Source organism: Podarcis bocagei (assembly GCF_964188305.1).
Source record: "Podarcis bocagei genome assembly, chromosome: 4".
In the NCBI taxonomy this organism is placed as follows: Eukaryota; Metazoa; Chordata; class Lepidosauria; order Squamata; family Lacertidae; genus Podarcis; species Podarcis bocagei.
In genome coordinates, this window is record NC_138128.1 from 67,410,000 (window position 1) to 67,428,250 (window position 18,251).

The following is an 18,251-nucleotide window of genomic DNA, read 5'->3' on the forward strand; positions in this document are numbered from 1 at the left end:
CCAGGAAATGTGTGCAAAGTACACAGAAGGATAAAGCACAAAGAAGTATAGCAGAAATTTGCAACTGTAGATGAATTCTTGAGAAAACATCCTGCAGCTTTGCCAGAGGAACACTAATACAGAGTCAGACTGTAGCAAAATTAACGTTTGAGGCTGAACGAAATCTCCACATGGCGGTGAGAAAACAAAGGGTGTTTATTGCTAGCAATAATGGCTCAGTAGGGTCACTCTCCAAAAGCTGAGCCAGCCCAAAAGGGTGGGGCCTGCTTAATATACATAGCTGTTGTCTATTAAAGCAACACATATGCATAAACTTCCTCCAATCTAAAGTTCCAACACAATACTGATTATACCATGTATGGTCTTTCCTTCATTACCTATTCATTAGGCAAGGAAACAAAGGACTCCCTCACTAAGCAACCCTTCCTGGACATGGTCTCTTTGCATTCTTTTCTACCTGAGAGGGTTAGTACATGTGAGCACAGCACATCTCATTGTCAAATGTAGACACTTAGGAATGTGTTTACAACCTTGAGAGTAATAATAATAATAATAATAATAATTTATTATTTATACCCCGCCCATCTGGCTGGGCCTCCCCAGCCACTCTGGGCGGCTTCCATAAAAACCAAAAATACAGTAAAATATCACACGTTAAAAACTTCCCTGAACAGGGTTGCCTTAAGATGTCTTCTGAATGTCAAGTATTTGTTTATCGCTTTGACATCTGCTGGAAGGGCGTTCCACAGGGCGGGCGCCACTACCGAGAAGGCCCTCTGCCTGGTTCCCTGTAGCTTTGCTTCTCGCAATGAGGGAACCGCCAGAAGGCCCTCGGCGCTGGACCTCAGCGTCCGGGCAGAATGATGGGGGTGGAGACGCTCCTTCAGGTATACTGGACCGAGGCCGTTTAGGGCTTTAAAGGTCAGCACCAACACTTTGAATTGTGCTCGGAAATGTACTGGGAGCCAATGTAGGTCTTTCAAGACCGGTGTTATATGGTCTCGGCGGCCACCCCAGTCACCAGTCTAGCTGCCGCAGTAAAGCTGCTCCTAGCACAAGATAAGGCACTACAAAGAAACAATAGACACAAGGCCTCTAGCCTGGCTAGTTAGCTGAGCTTATAGGTCTCTATGTGCATCAAGACCACTGGGCCCTTCTGGTTCAGTAATATCTACACTGACCCTCCAAGTGTCCCTATTTTCCAGGGATGCCCCTGATTTAGAGGTCCTGGTTTCTGATTTGATCTCAGAACATCCCACTTTTCCTTAGGATGCTCTGATTTTCGTTGCAGAAATGTTGGAGGGTATGGAGCTATGCAACCCCTGAGCCGTCTGAAGACAATCCTGCATAGGGAAGTGGCTTTTTTAATGTTTAATGTTTAATTATGTATGTTGGAAGCTACCCAGAGTGGCTGGGGTAACCCAGTAAGGTGTGTGGGGTATAAATAGTAAAATTATCATTATGGAATGGGATATCCTTATTTTCATCAGAGATGTTTCCAGGAGATGCTTCAATTATGGACCTTCTGGGTGTAATGCAGATGTTCTACCAATGAGCTAAAGCCCTTCTGATCTCACATGATCTGCCTCTTACTCCAGGACTTCTCCAACAGAGGGCAGACCTATCCAGTTTTGGAAAGCAGCCTGAACAACGATGCCTAAAAGTGGCTTCTGTAGCTACTAATGAAGTTTGTTTCTTCTACCTTTTCTTGTGTGACAGATGCTGCAGAAATGACTATACCAATATATTTGCACTTGGGTTGGTTTTAAGAAGCACCACCCAAGTTAGATATTTTTGCTTTCGCAGCTCTTCTAGAGTTGGGCACCTTGAGGAGGAAGGGCGCAACATAATTTCAGTGACAAATAAATAAAATAATAGTAATAATACCAGCATTAAAATAAATAGGAGTGATTGGCTATTAAACAAATTCTTTTTAAAAGGGATTACTTAAAAGCAATGAAAATAGTTTGGAAGGCAAGGCCTGCCGTCTAGCCACTGGTTGGAAGTTTTTGTGCCAAAAAACCTTTCCCGCCTTTAGAACAAATAATCTATTATTTGTAGCAGCTTGACATGCCACACGTTAGGCCGTGCCATGTGCAATTTATTACTTCCTGCCTTATTCTAACAAAGACTAGAAGCTGCGCAAATTAGACTAGTCCTCAAAAGTGACCCGTAGGCCTTGTTATTTAATGCCTTAGTTTAGATTTTTTAAAAAGTTATTTACTTCCCTTTTATTTCTGTGGCTCAGGGGAAATAAGTCGTTTGAGACCAGATTTTCTTTAAATGAGATTTTTGTTTTTAAGTGTTGAAGCGCCATCTAGCGGATCCTGGTTAGATGTGTGGAGTTTTGACCAAGTTTGTGTACAGACATACATCATTTGACCTACAAGTTGTTTGTAGAAGCAAGCACGCTGCATTTTGCCCAGATAAACTATCTTCTTTCCAAGTCTATTTTTCATTTCATTTCACTTCACTTTTAATTTGTGTACAGCCTTTCTGTATTACTATACACAAGGTGGTTTATTTATAGCAACAAAATATACAACACACACCTTATGATGATCAGATCCAATAGAAGAAAGTCATACTAAAACATAACTTTAAAATGGAGCGACTTATATAAAATAAAGTAATATTCAATCGTCTTCAAATATCTTGAGTTCGGGGGGAAACCAGTTGTGTGTGTGTATAGCAGGGGATGGGAACAGCAAGCCCTCTAGGTCTCTCTGTGACCCATGGAACTCTCCGTCTGGCCACACAGAATTACTGGCCCCGTTTTCTCCCTCAAGTACTTTTGCCTGGTGTGAATCTGTCCTTGAACTCTAATAAAGCATCTTGCTTGCCTAAATGCAGGATACAGGAGGCAGGGGTGTAGAACATAGCCGGCTCAGCTATGCAAATGTAAATTTTGCTTTCACTTCTATGCCTACCAATGGCATGTGGTCCTCAGGATGCTGTCCAGAAGGAAACACATGCCAGGGTGAAAAAGAATCCCCATCCCTGTTCTATAGCATAAGACATTGCTGGGTGCGCTGCCAACTTACTGCAATCCTTTGACATCATTAAACCACTTCTTTCCAAAGTCCTTTTTTAAATTTAGAATTTCATATTAAATTTGTTTAAGAAGAACAAATATATTAACTGAACACACACACCTACACAGCTTTTTGAACTAAGGCTGACAACCTATTGGAAGCATGGTGAGGAGCAATGAAAAGGCCAGTTTTCGTGCTCATTGTTTTTGTCAAATCTAACAAATTCACACTCAAACTGCAACATTGGGAGGACAAACATTGCCAGAAGGCGACCCGCACGGAGCTACCACACAGAATTAATGTGGGGCTCAGTCCTCAATACTTCCATATGTTGCTTGGACACTAGAAGATAAAGAAGAGCACACATTTTGTGTTGGCTGAGGGAAGTGAAGAATTAATGTGGTGAGACTTTTTGAAGTGCTTAATTTCGCTCCCTGCCAGTTGCACAAATGTGCATTAGCACAGTCATTAAAGTAAGTATATACTGTTCGGATTTAGCCCAAGAACACTTGTTAATTTGTTTTTCTTTTAAAAACAGAGATTATCTCAGTGCGAAACCAATGCATTTAGAACTGGGTACATCAAAACAGCCCTAACCAAGCTGAAGAGCTCTCTCTCTTAATGGAGTTTCACTTAAATTCCATTATTTCACAGAAAAGAAGGCAGTTTTTTAAAGTGTTCGCCTCTGCTGTCATTGAAACAAAATGATTGGGGTGGGGGGTGGGGAGCCAACCTATTTGGAGTGATAAATATGGAATACAGAGGCTGTCTTAATATACTTGTAGCAACTTAGTGGGGGCAGCCACTTCTCGGAGCTCATAAAGGTGATCCCACACACACAAGGTGAACTCAGGTGGAAGTTTCTTATGAGTGCCACTACCAGAAGCAAATAATACTTGAAGTACAGCTCAGCTTCACAACCCTCCCACCCCCAAGTGGGCGCTGCTGGCAAGTTTTAAACAGCCTTCATAGCTTTAATAGAGGAGTGGAGACTCTTTTTCTTATGAAGGGGCTGTTGAGATTTGAAGGCTGCAGCGAATTGTGGGTGGAACATGAACTGCACCTGCATCAAAATATAGTTTTCTCTCTGAGCCACTCATTCCTCTTGCACATGTACAGAGCAATTCAGAGAGGAGTGGTCTGGAGAGGAGTTGACTGCAGTGTTGGGAGACCAAATAATGCCAAAGACTGCCTGAAATTAAGATTCCCCTCCCCAGTCTATAAACTCAGGTTGCTGGCTCCCAGTATGTTTCCAAGCACAATTCAAAGTCTTGGTGCTGACCTTTAAAGCCCTAAATGGCCTCAGCCCAGTATACCTGAAGGAGCATCTCCACCCCCATCGTTCAGCCCAGACACTGAGGCCCAGCTCTGAGGGCCTTCTGGAGGTTCCCTCCCTGCGAGAAGTGAGGGCCTTCTGGCGGTTCCCTCCCTGCGAGAAGTGAGGTTACAGGCAGAGGGTCTTATCAGCAGTGGCACTCGCCCTGTGGAAAGCTATTCCATCAGATGCTAAGGAGATACGTAACTATACAACTTCCCTGGGTAGGGAAGATTTTAGAGTGGCTGGGGCAACCCTGTCAGATAGGCGGATATAAGTGATGATGATGATGATGATGATGAAGTTGATTAAAAAGAAATATGCAATGAAAGCAAAGATTCTGAAACTGTCAGCCCCATGCCAAATTTCTAATTTGACCTGGTACAAGTACAGACTCACAGAATGCACTCAACACTGGATGTTCTGGAAGCTCTGCAAACACCATCTTGGTAGTCGAGATAACCCTACAATTAATTGGTAGCTTTTACAAGAGTGAGCTCATATATGATTATAGTCACTTGCTTTGATATATGCTAATTGGCTCACTTTTATGTGGGCCCTGGGATGCTGGGCTCTGGGCCCAAAGACAGGAGATATCAGTAAGCCTTGGATAGTTGCCACTTATGCCCTCATGGGTCAGGTGGAGGTTCTGGCCAAACTGATGTATGCTGTCTTCGATATAAGCAATGGTTAACATATTAGCGCTTGGTGGAAAAGTCATCACAACCTCTCAGTGCTGTGGTGTCCATCCCATGTCTGTAAAGGCAGTGAGGCTTTGCAGGTTGTGCTGTAAGTTTTCATTCTTCTTTAACAGAGCATTAGAGCTGGCCATTCTGGCATTTTTGACAATCTGCTTTGGTATCCCTGCATCAAACCACTCACACAGACCCTTGTTTGGGTCTGTGGATCAGAACAACTGCTGTGGATTATTGTCTCTGGAGAGAATAGATGGAAACAAAGACATACACAAACACACACATCAAAACAATGTCGATTATTTTAATCCTCCCAGCTGCAACAAAGCCTATACAGGAATTTCAAAACACTAGTAGGATGCACAAAGTTGTACATATAACTAATAGTACAGATGCTATACTATTTCCAATCTACACCCACTTTCCACTTTAGAAGAGCTGTGCTCCGAAATTCAACTGCTGAGGATTATGTTATGTACATGATTCTCTGTAAAAAAAAAAAGTTTAAAAAAAAACCAACACAACAACACATAACCCACACTAAAATCAATGTGGTTTTTTTGTCCGGAGCCGTCGCTTGATGATTTCGTGATCGCTTTCCTTTTGATCCATTACGATCTGAAAAGGAATTTAAGGAACTGCTGTTAACAGATCAAGTGAATAACTACTGGACCAAACTAAGTGAAACTTTTCTAAGAACTTTTTTGGAACGGTATAGAAGTGTGAGATCAGTGGCCAGGAATCTCTAGACTTCAGAGTGTTTTCCATGATTGAGGGCCCTGCGTGCCTGGACAGCTTACTCTCAGGGACAAATGGCTTTGCTGTCTCAGTAATTGCACCCCTATGCTCATGATAAAGATTCTTGAACCCCTCCCAGAAGTTAGTTGACTAAGTCATGTAGAAATGAAGATCTTACACTCTGTCCCATGTGGACTGACAAGGAATCTGAACTCATGATGAACTACTCAGACCAGGCGTAGGGGCGTAGGCACACCTCAGGGTTCTACAATCAGAGACAGGTACAAAATAGCAGCTCAGGAAAGGATGTGCACCAAGAAACAGGGTACCTATGAGCACATCCTAATCCCAGGAATCGTGTTCAGAATCAGAACTGGCCTCATAACCCTTTCACAACAAAATCCACTCCTGCCCCTTGCCCCAAAATCCACTTTGTTTCAAGAGGCTAATTTAGAGAGGAAGACACCTCTCAGTTGTTGCCATTGTCGACCACATGGGAATCAGAAGCCCTCCTGGAAACCCTAGCTGAAACAGGTTTGCCCTTGGTAGCAAGTCCTTACTACAATTCTATGTGTGTTTACTTCGGATTAAGTCCCAGCGGACCTTAGCAGATATGCGTAAAATCATGGCTTGGTGGCGGGAGAAGAGAGCCTCTGGCATAAAATGAAATGTGTTTGTTCCGCCATACTTCCAGTAGATTAAGCTAGCATATTTGTTTAATGCAGCTTCCAATAGCAGGAAGCATAGGGAAAGAGGGTTAAACACAGCCTAAATCCCTTTCGTCTATCTGTGCTATATAATAGTGTCCAGTTGGCTGCCAGCTCATTTCCAGGGCTGATTCAAGGTATGCTCACATTAGTTGGCCCTAAATGACTTGGACCCAACTAGCTGAAAGACTTCCTCCTTACAGCACGTCATGGGTGTTAAGATGAACGAAGGCGGCCCTGTTGGCTGTTCTACGCTCTCAGGTGCTTGGAGGTGTCCCATTCTCTGTGGCAGCCCCTAAGCTGTGGAGCTCATGCATCTTGTACCTTCAATAGTAGTTTTCACTGTATGCTGAAGACAAACTTTACCCTGGCCTTTGGCACGAGATGTAACTGTCTAGGACCCACTCTATCCCTGCGATTGCAATTTGTTTTAAACAATTTTTTTAATGTTGTCTTTTAAATAGTTATGATACACCCCCACTCCAGGATCTTGGACTGAAGGAGAGGTAATAAATTAATTTATCAGATGAGTTGTCCCCCAAGGGCAGCTTCCTTAAAAAAAACTTTTTTCACGATACCGCTTACCACTTGTCCAGAGAACTCCATAGGGGAAGAAATATCCATTGTGTACAGCTTGCGCCTTGCTCGCTTTGGCTTGCTATCATTTTCTTTAATGGACTCCTGCTCCGTAGATCTGGGAGATTTCATCGTTGCCATCAGCTTCTTGGCTGGAAGAGGCATTTCGCAACATTTTACCCTTCTGTTATGTGCAAAACTGCACAGGTGCATCCCTTCCCCACAGGATTGCATCCACAGCAGCAGACCATATATCAAATGAACAGCAAATAAAGGTAGCAATTTTTTAAAAAATGTAATAGGAACCATTTGAAATAAGTATAATGCAAATAAGTAAATATAAGGCAAGCACATCTTATTGCTTGTGCTGTTCTTTTACCTAAGCCACCACACTGAAACCTTCATCAAAAAGATACTCTCCTGATGTCCGGTTTCACAAGCCAGGACCAAGACAACTGGAATGCATGTAGCAAAAATGGGCACAGTGTATAGCCTACCTTTCCTACCTTTCCTCCAAGGAGCTCAAGGTAGGATATGTGGTTCTTCCCCCCTCTCCCCTTTTAACCTGACAACAGCCCTGAGGAAGGTCAGGCTGAGAGAAAGCAATTGTCAGGAGTCAAGTGTCAGTCAGCAATAAAAATCACTGCCATCAGTGAAGTTAACTCTTTATTCAAAGAAACCAAAACAGTGCAGGCTTAGTGATCCTATCAACCCTTCCCAATAGGTCTTGCCCCAATGAGACAGTTGTGAGGAGTGAAAGTCCTCACCTTCCCACCACTGAGTGTCGCCCCCCCCAGTTCATTCCCCAGCACCCTAAGGCTTTGTCAACTTGCCTCTCGTTCATTTCTCTGCATGTACTGAGAGACCAGGGGTGAGGGGAGCTAGTTGCAGCAGGAATGGGGGCTTCCCTAGATTCTTCAGCAGCCTGCCTTATCTCTGTCTTTTGGCCCCCCTCATCTCCTGCCTGTGAGTCTGGACTGCCCTCTGCCACAGCCTCTTCCTCCTCACTAAACTCTGACACTTCCAGTCCCCTCTCTCTTCTCCCTCTGACTGCTCATCATCGTCCCACCCTGGCTCTGAGCCTTCTTCCCCTTGGGGTTCTCCAGCTGGTGCCTCCCAGCACTCCTCTGAATCCATGACACCAACTGCTCTAAGGTCACCTGCAAGCTTCATCGCTGATTGGAGATTCAAACCCAGGTCTCCCCAGTCCTAGCCTCACACCCAAACCAATGTTTGACAATGCTGCAGCAAAGGGGCTGAAGCCACCTCCAAGTCCTTGCTCTGCAAGAGGATCAGACTACAAGAGTGTTATTACAGCTCTAAGTGTGCCTCCCAGAAAAAACTGCAAACAGGGGAAATGGAAGACAGATCCCCCAGACATGAAAACTCAGTTCTTCCCCCATGTGATTCAACATAAGCTGTCTCCTTTAGAGTAGGAGTTACAGAAAACCTTTAGGAGATGAAATAAATTAATCTCTGGTTTGCTGTTTACCTTTGGACTGTAGGTTTGTAGAACTCTGAAAGAAATTGCCAACTTTCTGTAGTGCCCCACCCACATTCCCAGGTGACCTTATAGCCGATGCAAGTTGTTTGCTTCTTAAGGGATAATCCTTTCGAGGAGAGCCGTCAGGAGCAGTCTGGAGGGACACAAAACATCACGACACTTAGGATGGTAGGCTTGAGATCTAGTGCAGTCTGAAAGACTTTTGCCATCATATAACCAACTGTCTGTGGGCAAGTAAGCATCTGATCTTCTGGAGGGAGGGGCAGGATCCTGCTACAGTGTAATACAACTAATAAAGCTGAGGCCTTTATTATAAAAGTTATTTGCACAGGATTTTAAGGTAGAGCTTAACTACCCTCCAGAGGCCAGCGGGGGGATTACACTAATGGTTTCTGGAGTGCTGGTATGCCCCAATGGGATTTCCAAAACACTTTACGAGTGTTCTGAGTACAGTCGTACCTCGGCTCCCATATGTTCCAGCTCCCGAATGATCAAAAACCAGGAGTGTTCCAATTTTTGTAATGTTCTTTCGGAAGTCAAGCATCCAACAGGGCTTCCGTGGCTTCCGATTGGCTGCAGGAGCTTCCAAAGCTGCGCTTTGGTTTTCGAACATTTCGGAAGTCAACCAGACTTCCAGACTGGATTCTGTTCAACTTCCAAGGTATGACTGTGCAGGTGATGACCATTTTGCACACGTCCAATTGACGTGGGTCCTTTTGGACCTGAAAGAGGCTGGAATGGACTTACTTCACCAATGCGTGCAGGGGCCAGAAACGGAACCTCCACGCAAATTGGGTATGACCTGTAACAGCCCAAAGCATTGGGGCGCATCTGCTAGTCAAAATGGTGATTTCATATTAAAGTGGACAACTGCATCATTAAAGTCATTGGATACAATCCTTCGCACACATACGTACATGTACGCAAACACACACCTTTTTCTTTTCTCTGGATAATGAACCAGACCAGGTACTAGCTGGGGATGGAGCATTCTTCTCATTTTCACTCTTCAGGAAGTCCTTAAAAACAAAGCAGCATGCTCAGCACCCAAGTACTATTTCTAAGAAGGGCCGTTTAAGTTAAAAGAAAACTATTGTTTCTCAAAGGAAAAAGAAAACTATTGTTAGAAATCTACCTAAAAGCAATGCTCAGAAATTCATGAACTTGTTATACAACATTACTTAAACAAGAAGCATGCTCTGAAATGAAATGGAAAGACTGAAACCGCTGTTTTAATCCAGTTTCACCTAATTTCTTCTGTGTGTTAATTATGCAAAGAAATATAATGAAGCGAAGTGAAAGGGCAACTTTTTAGTAGCTACAGAAGTCAGTATGGCAGCATCTAGCATTGACAGCCAGCATACAGGCCAATAAGATGGGAATGTTTGCTTATGTTGTAATGAATAGCTAGCATGATTCAGGTTGGTGGAATAGTCAGGACCTTTTTGCAGGTTTCTGTCAAGATGTCGACACCCTGTAGGTTCAGGCTAAACCAAGGGTGAGGTAGCAAACACTATTTGATAAACCACTAAAGTCCACTAAAGAATATATAGCGGGAGCTTGCGTGTCTAAATGGGAAGATGATCGAGTTCAGGACTCCATCGCCACCACTCAATTAAATAAAAACAGCCCATTCATTATATTTTTTAAGTTTTTGAATTTTAAAGTGCTGTCACCAATAAAGGCCAGCTTTATAATCCCAGTTCCTGAGCAAGTTTCTCATAACTTGCAATATAAAACAAACACACACCAAAACCATTTGATGCAGGAAATCCAACCCATTTAGTAGAATTTACTTTCAGGTACAGATGCTTAAGACTGTAGCCCAAGTGCCTCTTAGAATTAATTGACACAAGTTACTGGCAGGCTGATTTCAGTTGTTGTACATCTCCTGTTCTGAGTGACAAACAAGTATACTAGCATAGCAGATTATCCGCAATAGGTAATAGGTGGTTGATGAGAGATGGGCTCTGGAAGCTGAATTTAGCTATGGTTTAGTTTCATTGAAGTGTTATGATGCTACACATGAAATATGAAGAACTAATACTGCTGTCATCTACACATACATCTAGAGCATAGAGCTCAAAGAGATCCAGTACCTGACTGAGACCATCAGAAGTGCATTTATTCCTAACTTTGCTTTTCCAGCATCTTGAGAGTGTATTTGTCTTGAAGAAAAATAGTTGAGACCAGTTATTTTTCCAGTGAACTCACCTCCTCCAAGTATTCATGAATTCACGTGGTCCCTTCTGCAGCACTCTTTTGAAGTTTTAACACAGATGTTAAAAGTATCCAAAAGTATCTGCCACAGATAGTGATCCAAAATGACCACACACTGCTCTCCTTAGCAGAAACCTACCATTAGTGTGAAAATTAATTATGAATTGGTGGGACTCTTATGTGGAAGGGAAGGCCAGATATTTTATGGGCACAACCTGACGCAGTTCTACCACTGTCAATGACATACTGATTGGAAGGCTGCTAATAATCAGAGTACAGGCTGCATTCAGCTAGAAAGCCAATCTAAAAGTAAAATTCAAATTCCCTGGGCTGTGACCTCCTCCGCCTGGGAAATACAGAGATGTCCTCTATGCATTGGCTTGAGCCGCCTTTGCTTAGATGACAGCAACTGACTAGAAGACGGAATTTATGTTTCCAACTGGGAACAGTCCAGAGGGGCAACTAAAATATGATATAATTAAAGCACAACAAAGCTTCTTGCGGCACCTTAAAGAATAACAGATGTATTCTGACATAAAGGTTTCATGCCCACTTCATCAAATGGGTTTGTGAGTTTTTAAGATGTGTTTAGGACTGAAACTTTTGGGAATTTTTCTAATCAATATTTTAAGTACTACAGTTGTACCTTGACCTTGGAAGTTGTACGTTCCGGTTCCCAAACGATCGAAAACCAGAAGTGAGTATTCCGGTTTTCAATCGGGTTTTTTGGCAGCCGAATGCCCAGCGCAGCTTCCGCTACTGTTTCCGGTGCGCCTGTGCAATCGGAAGCCAATCGGAAGCCGCGCCTTGGTTTCTGAATGTTTCAGAAGTTGAACAGATTCTGTTTGACTTCCAAGGTACAACTGTATTTACTGTGTTATGTGCACACACCCTGAACAACGTTAAACAATCTCATGACTAAATACCTCATCCATGGCGCTGCTCTTCCTTTTCCTTGCCTTGGGGACTTTTATGGTCACTGTGGCAGAACTCCCCTGGTGCTTCACTTCCATCTTATTGGGCTGCAGAGGTGTGAACTGAATCTCCATTTCAGGTTTTGGAAATCGACTGGCTTGGCTGCTCTCTGAAGATACTTCACAAGAATCCAGGATGGTGTCTGACTGGTCCTACGGTTGGAGAAAAGCAGCGTAAAATGGAAAGAAGAGAGGATGAAAACCACATGGGTAACATTCAGAGTGACAGGTGCCAGGGCAAGTTCCACATGAGCCCCGAGGGAAAAGGAGAAATTTGGAGGATGGAGGCCTACCAGAATATGCATGAAAAAGAAAATAAAAGATGCAGAACCAGTTATCTAACAAAACAGTGCCTGTCTTATGAAATGCTCTTCTTCTGTAGAGCTTGTTTGCTGCTGAAAAGCCACAAATGTCCATTTATATAACTATATTTTGCTCCTCATAAGACCTCAGGGTAGTGTACAAGAAATACACTACACAATAAAATATCCAAACCATGAAAAACAGAAAAATGCCTGGCTAACCAAAATGTTTTGAACAGTGGACATGTTAACTTATGATGATGATGTCTTCAAGAGGTGCCTGAAAGTCAAAAGTGAGGGAGGCCTGCTGAATCTCTGCTGGTATGGAACCAGCAACACAACGTGCCCGGTTTCTAGTTGAGACAGTCAGAATCCAGGAATATAAACAATGAAGGTGAATATCCCTATATGTAACAATAATCATCATCAATATAAAATTCAAAAAAATATACATTTTATTCACAAACACCCCTATTAACAAGTATTGAAATTTACTAATTTTAAGTATGAGTAGTAATTGCAGGAAAAATGGCACCTGACCTAACAGTAAGAGACTTTGGCTGCATTCCTCACTTATCTAGGTGTAAGTCCCACTGAGAACAGTGGTAACATATAGGATTCCATTGTAAGATACTAAAAACATTAAATTACCAGTTTATAGTCACAGAGGTTGTCCATCTTGTTTTCTGCTTCTTTTTTTGGAATGGGTGACATAGTTGTAGATTTCTCAGAACTAACTCGTCTTACATTATTTGTAACGTCGTCTCTAGATTCTTTAGCTGTAATTTTGCAATCCTTTTAAAAGACAAAATGAAAAGAAAAGCACTGTGTGTTATCAAGAAATGAATGGTCAAGCACAGGTTAAAGTGCACTACATTAGATTCCACTCTTTTATATAAAAACAAGCTAATCCAACTGCAACATACGTTCGATGTGGATGTTTCAGTGCATGATTCTGTTTGTTTAAAAAAAGGAATCCAAAATATTTCTGAAAATACACGTGCAAATCATATTTGTCACACTGAATCTGTCAAAAGAAATCCCTGATGATTAAAAAGCCAGCTTGTATTGCACATAGTACAAAAAAAATGCCCATCATGATTCAGCAGCTACAAAAACACAAGCTAGATTCTTGAAGAATCTGGAACTGCAAGAAATGCTGTAGTTCCTGTTCCAACGCAGATCAGCAAGAGTGCTTAACACAGTTTTGCCGTGCAGCCTGCCAGATGTGATCTGTGAGGCCACCAATGGCAAAAACTGTTGTTCTTCCCCAGCAACTTCTAATTCAGAAGTTTGCACCCCACATGCTCGGGGTTTTTTTGGTGGTCAACATTAAGTGATCACTTTGTGCGCGAATGGTCCATCACAGACCGAATGCCACACCAATAGAACTTTCAGATCATCCTAGATATGTGTTTCATGGAGTCAGTTCACTCATTCAGCTAACAGTCATCAAACACCCAGTAGGCCAAGCAGTGGACTTGTAAATATCAAACAAGTTCTAGTGGACGAAATGTCATTAAGACCGTTAAGCATACTTCCACTACATTTCACAAAAAGCAGAATACGTGTGCAAGAGACACATCAATACAAAAAGGCAGATGCGAAAAAAGGAGAGGGCATTGCACAGACCTTGCCAGAAGTTTTCAGTACAGTTTCCTTCAGTTCTTTTATTTCCTGGTCTTTTTGTGCATTACTTGAAAGTAGAGAGCTAAGCTGAACTTCCAGAGCTGCCACCAGCTGATCTCTCTCTGCCCGCCATTTTTGGAGATCATTATCTTTCTCAGTCACAAGTTTTTCCTATAGGCAAGGAATTGAAAATCACAGTAAAAACCCTTTAGGGAGAAATTGTCCCAGCTGCATGACTTTTTGTGGACATGTTTCAGGGTTGTTGTTATTTTTTAATACAGGGAAGCTTTTGTATTTTTATAAGTTACACTAATTGTAAACTAGTTTGTGTTGTTTGGTAGAGAAGTAGCAGATCGGGGTGGAGAACCTCTGGCTCATGGGCCAAATTATGCCTGCCAGGCCTTCCCATTTGGACTCCCAGGTCATTTTCCCCAAACCACTCCTACCTGCTGCACACATGACATCACATAGAGATGTGGCTGGATTGGCTACTCACACAGGTGATCTCTGCAGAAAGCTGGATTTAACTCCCTGTGCATCAGTTAATGCACAGAAAGTTCTATCTCCACCTTCACAGGCCAACTTTGATAGGTGGGCAGGAACACCCACTTATCAATCACTTGACATCATTATGACCTGTAAAAGCTGACCTGCAAGGTGGGGAAGATACCGATCTGATCCAAAATGTTTCCCCACCACTTTGGTAAATTCATTCCCATTTATCTACAAAATTTGGGATTACATTTTTGGGCTCCTTCAATTCTTTGAAGGTACAGGATTTTGTTCCCCAAAGGAGAACATTACTGGCACAGTGCAGACTTCCAGCTGATACCTTCCCAACAGTCCCCAGGCAGCATGTCTGAAGGTCAGGGATAAGGAGCTGCATTCCAGAATATCTGGAGAGCATCACGTTGGGGTAGCCTAGAACAAGGCACTATCTGCAGATCATGGCAAGGGGACTGAATGGAATTAGGAATTCTAAGAGACTCCAGTCCAATTGAAGGTCTAAAGTTCAAATTCAAAATATTGACCAGTAGCCAGGGAAATTCTCTTGACACAAGTATACAGCCTGAGTGATCAGCACTGGCTAATGGCTGTGATGCCTCGGTTTGAACAAATTAAAGTTTCAAGGGTGGCCTAAAATAAAATGCAATTATACTATTCCAGTACGGACAGAGGGTTGGAGTGGGACCAGAAGTGAAAGGGTAATTTGGGGCCAGTGACCATCTCTCTGCTTAATTTGCCTTGCAGGATTGTCACAAGGATAAAATGCAGCATCTCTGTCACCCCCCTGAGTTGCTTGAAGAAAAGGCAGGATATGAAAATGATCAATAAGTGTGATTTAATTAAAAATGTTGAATCTGGAGAGAAGGTAGTGGGGTATAGTATTTTACGTTATGAGCTATGAGTAGGAACAGTACCAAATAGCTCAGCTGGTGGAACATGAGGGTCTTAATATCAGGATTGTGGGTTCAAGCCCCACGGGAGGTAAAAGATTCCTGCACTGCAGAGGGTTGGACTAGATGATCCTCAGGGTCCCTTCCAACTCTACAATTCTATGGAAGAGGCTGTTGATCTTTTGAAGGGTTAAGACTGCAATCCTACACCCAGTTACCTGAAAGTAAATCCCACTGAACACAGCAGAACTTACTTCTTAGCACACCCCTCCTGTATACACCTGCCGCATTAGCTCATGGTTACTCACTGCTTCTTCCATCTGCTTCACATGATGTTCTCTGTCTACAACAAATCTTCTCATCTCTCTGTTACGGTGAGTCTCTGCTTCTTTTGCCTGAGTTATGAGAGCCATTTTTTCTCCCAGCCACTTTTTGCGATCCGTTTTCTGTTGTTCTTCATATTCCTGTCAAAATGTTAAAATTTTAGCTGTCACACAGTTTGGAAAGAACATGTTATTCTTTTCTACAGAAAAAAGTGTCAATCTACCAACACGAAGCACCCTTGCTGAGTTATTTGTACAGTAGTTCCAAAGCTATGCTGCATTCAGAGGCAGTGCCAAACCATGGTTTAGCATTATGTGAATACCACATTGGCAAGCCTTCTGTTTGCATGCTCTTCTTTTGCCCACTCTCTTTTTTGGCATGCAAAGGGGAGAAAGTTGAAGCTTCCATTTCATCAGAGTCTGAGAAATTGTACATAGCCACATGAACAACTCTCGGGAAAGGCAGATTCCACCCAAATAATGTTGTCATGGTAGCTATGGGCGGTACCCAACTAAGCAGTTCCCCTGGTGCAAGAACTTTAAGCTGTGCAATGAAACTCAATGAAATGCATAAGTAGGGGGCCACAGCATGAGGCTAGGGGCCCACAAAGGGAAGTGAGAAGCGAAGAAAAAAATAGGTTTCTATGCACATCAGTGCAGCTGGCATATCTTTAACAAAGAATATACCCCTCATAAATTATCTGTGATCCTGGTACAAGTTCCTACCAAATATATGACCTTGGATGAATAATAACCTGACCTTTAATAATTGTATAAAATATCAGTGTTTCTTTGATTTGCCTTGTTCTTTATGCCCCTTATTCCAATTATTTATCCTTAATAAGTTTTTGTGTGTGTTGTAATGGGACACCAAGCATTGTTACCAAGTATGAAATGAAGAACTGAGTAAGCTTTAGGATTATCAGCAGTATGAATGCAACAATCCTTTTTCCACTTGCCTACTCCACCTCAGAAGGCTCTAGGTTCAGGGAAGGGAATTACAGCAGCTGAAGAAATAAACAGGCCAGTGAAGGCCTAAGAAGAACCCACTTGTAGCTCTAAGCTACTGGAGCCAGCAGGAACTTGCTCCTGCCAGTATTAGCAGGCCAGGCAAATGCACATTTCTAGATACTTTTGGTTCAGTCAAAGGTGCAAGTTGCCCAGGCATTTGGGTAGTTTACATAGGTAACACTACTCCTTCATGATGGGGAAAACAACCAGTTTCACTAAGGTGAACTTGAGTCAGACAGACTCACACCAAGTGGAAAATCATTAAACCAGCTGGATAATGATGTTCCAGACACACGGGTCTTAGAAGCTCAGGCTTACCTGCCCCTTCTACCCTCAGGAAATTCTGCCAAGATTATCCAGTAGCAGTTTATTAATATTCTTCTGACAACAGGCAGGACAGATGGCAATGAGGTCTTCCAGGTGGTTTGCAACAAAGTCATGTAGAACCTTTAAACCATGGCAGCAACCCAAACATTACCTTCACCTTCTCTTGCAGCTTTTTTAGTTCTTCACGGAGCAATTCTGTACTTTTTTCACATTCTGTGTTAACCTTCTGTTGTGCTGGACTCCTCATTTGCTCCTCTAGGTCACGGTACCTTTTCCTCCATGCTTCCAGATCTACAGGGGTAGATGCATTTATAACAATGCAAGAGGCTGCATAAACTGCATTGTCAGAGGGATTTTTTTGGACTTTCTCCTTCATTTCTCACCCCGATCCCAATTTGTTTAACATCTTGCCCAGTGAAGAGTTCTGGAGAACTTGAACTTGCTTCTGTGGCATTTTGGCTGGACCGAATAAGAGTATTTCCCAACTGTGGATTCTGGCATTTCTCTTTAATTAAAAGTTGCTCATATGTCCTTAGATTTCAGCTATTTCAACTTGAAATGTACTGTCAGAGACTGTACTTTTTGCACTGCATGATATTCAACTACTCCACTTCCTTCTCTTCCCTACCACCACCCAGTACCAATTTAACATTATTTAATATTATTTATTTAGAAGGTCTGTATCCTCCAAAACTGCCTATCACAAGCCAGGTTGCCTCATATCGTCCCTAGCCCTGCTCTAGTTCATGAACATTTATTATGCCATAGCAAAACTTCTTAGTCTTCAAGCTGCTATAAGGGACTAACAAGGCTATGCCTCTCAAATTCAACAGAAGCTTTGACAAAATTTTAACTATAAAGAATATATATTTTAAGAGGTACACATACGTACCAAAGGGATGGGGGAAGGTTGGGCTCAAAAAAGGGGGTGAAGGAGCTTGTCCTGTCCTCATAACTTACCTGCCATGAGTTTATTATTCTCTTCAAACCTGGCTTCAAGTTGTTGGTCCTGTTCTGACTGAGTCTGTTCTTGCTCCTCCAAAGTCAGTTTCATATCTTCAATGATTTTCTCTTTGGAACATAAATCTATAAAAATATTAACAAATACTGACATACAGTGGTACCTTGGTTCTCAAACACCTTGGTACTCAAACAACTTGGAACCCAAACACTGCAAACTTTTGCAAACTTTTTTCAGAAGCCGAACATGATCCGCTTTAAGTGTTACGCTTCTGATTTGAGTGTTATGCTGAGGTCTGTCTGTTTTTGCTATTATTTTGCATCATTGTGGCTCGTTTTGTTTTATTTTTGTGACAATGTGGAACCCAGTTCAGCTACTGATTGATTGTGTGACTGCAGTACATTGTTTACTGCTTTCATTTCTCGTTAGATAGTAAAATTCAAGTTAAATTGCTGTCTTAGGGGTTGTTTTTAAAAGTCTGGAACGGATTAATCCATTTTGCATTACTTTCTATGGGAAAGCGCGCCTTGGTTTTGG

The 18,251-nt window shown here is 42.4% G+C and overlaps 1 protein-coding gene across 2 annotated transcripts in view; it reads right to left on the bottom strand.

Annotated features, from left to right (window-relative positions):
- Positions 1-5,329: 5,329 nt before the first annotated feature.
- The window catches only part of KIF20B (kinesin family member 20B), a 38,348-nt gene continuing 25,426 nt past the window's right edge, over positions 5,330-18,251 (bottom strand). For both annotated transcript variants that reach the window (XM_081189548.1, XM_081189547.1), the window contains exons 24-33: positions 17,714-17,839; positions 16,905-17,044; positions 15,401-15,556; positions 13,699-13,866; positions 12,718-12,861; positions 11,717-11,917; positions 9,506-9,589; positions 8,559-8,703; positions 7,076-7,218; positions 5,330-5,663 (exon numbers count right to left, since the gene is read on the bottom strand). In XM_081189548.1, the coding sequence (XP_081045674.1) occupies positions 5,592-5,663; positions 7,076-7,218; positions 8,559-8,703; positions 9,506-9,589; positions 11,717-11,917; positions 12,718-12,861; positions 13,699-13,866; positions 15,401-15,556; positions 16,905-17,044; positions 17,714-17,839 (1,379 nt within the window). In that variant the 3' untranslated portion in view covers positions 5,330-5,591. The remainder of the gene's footprint in view (positions 5,664-7,075; positions 7,219-8,558; positions 8,704-9,505; positions 9,590-11,716; positions 11,918-12,717; positions 12,862-13,698; positions 13,867-15,400; positions 15,557-16,904; positions 17,045-17,713; positions 17,840-18,251) is intronic.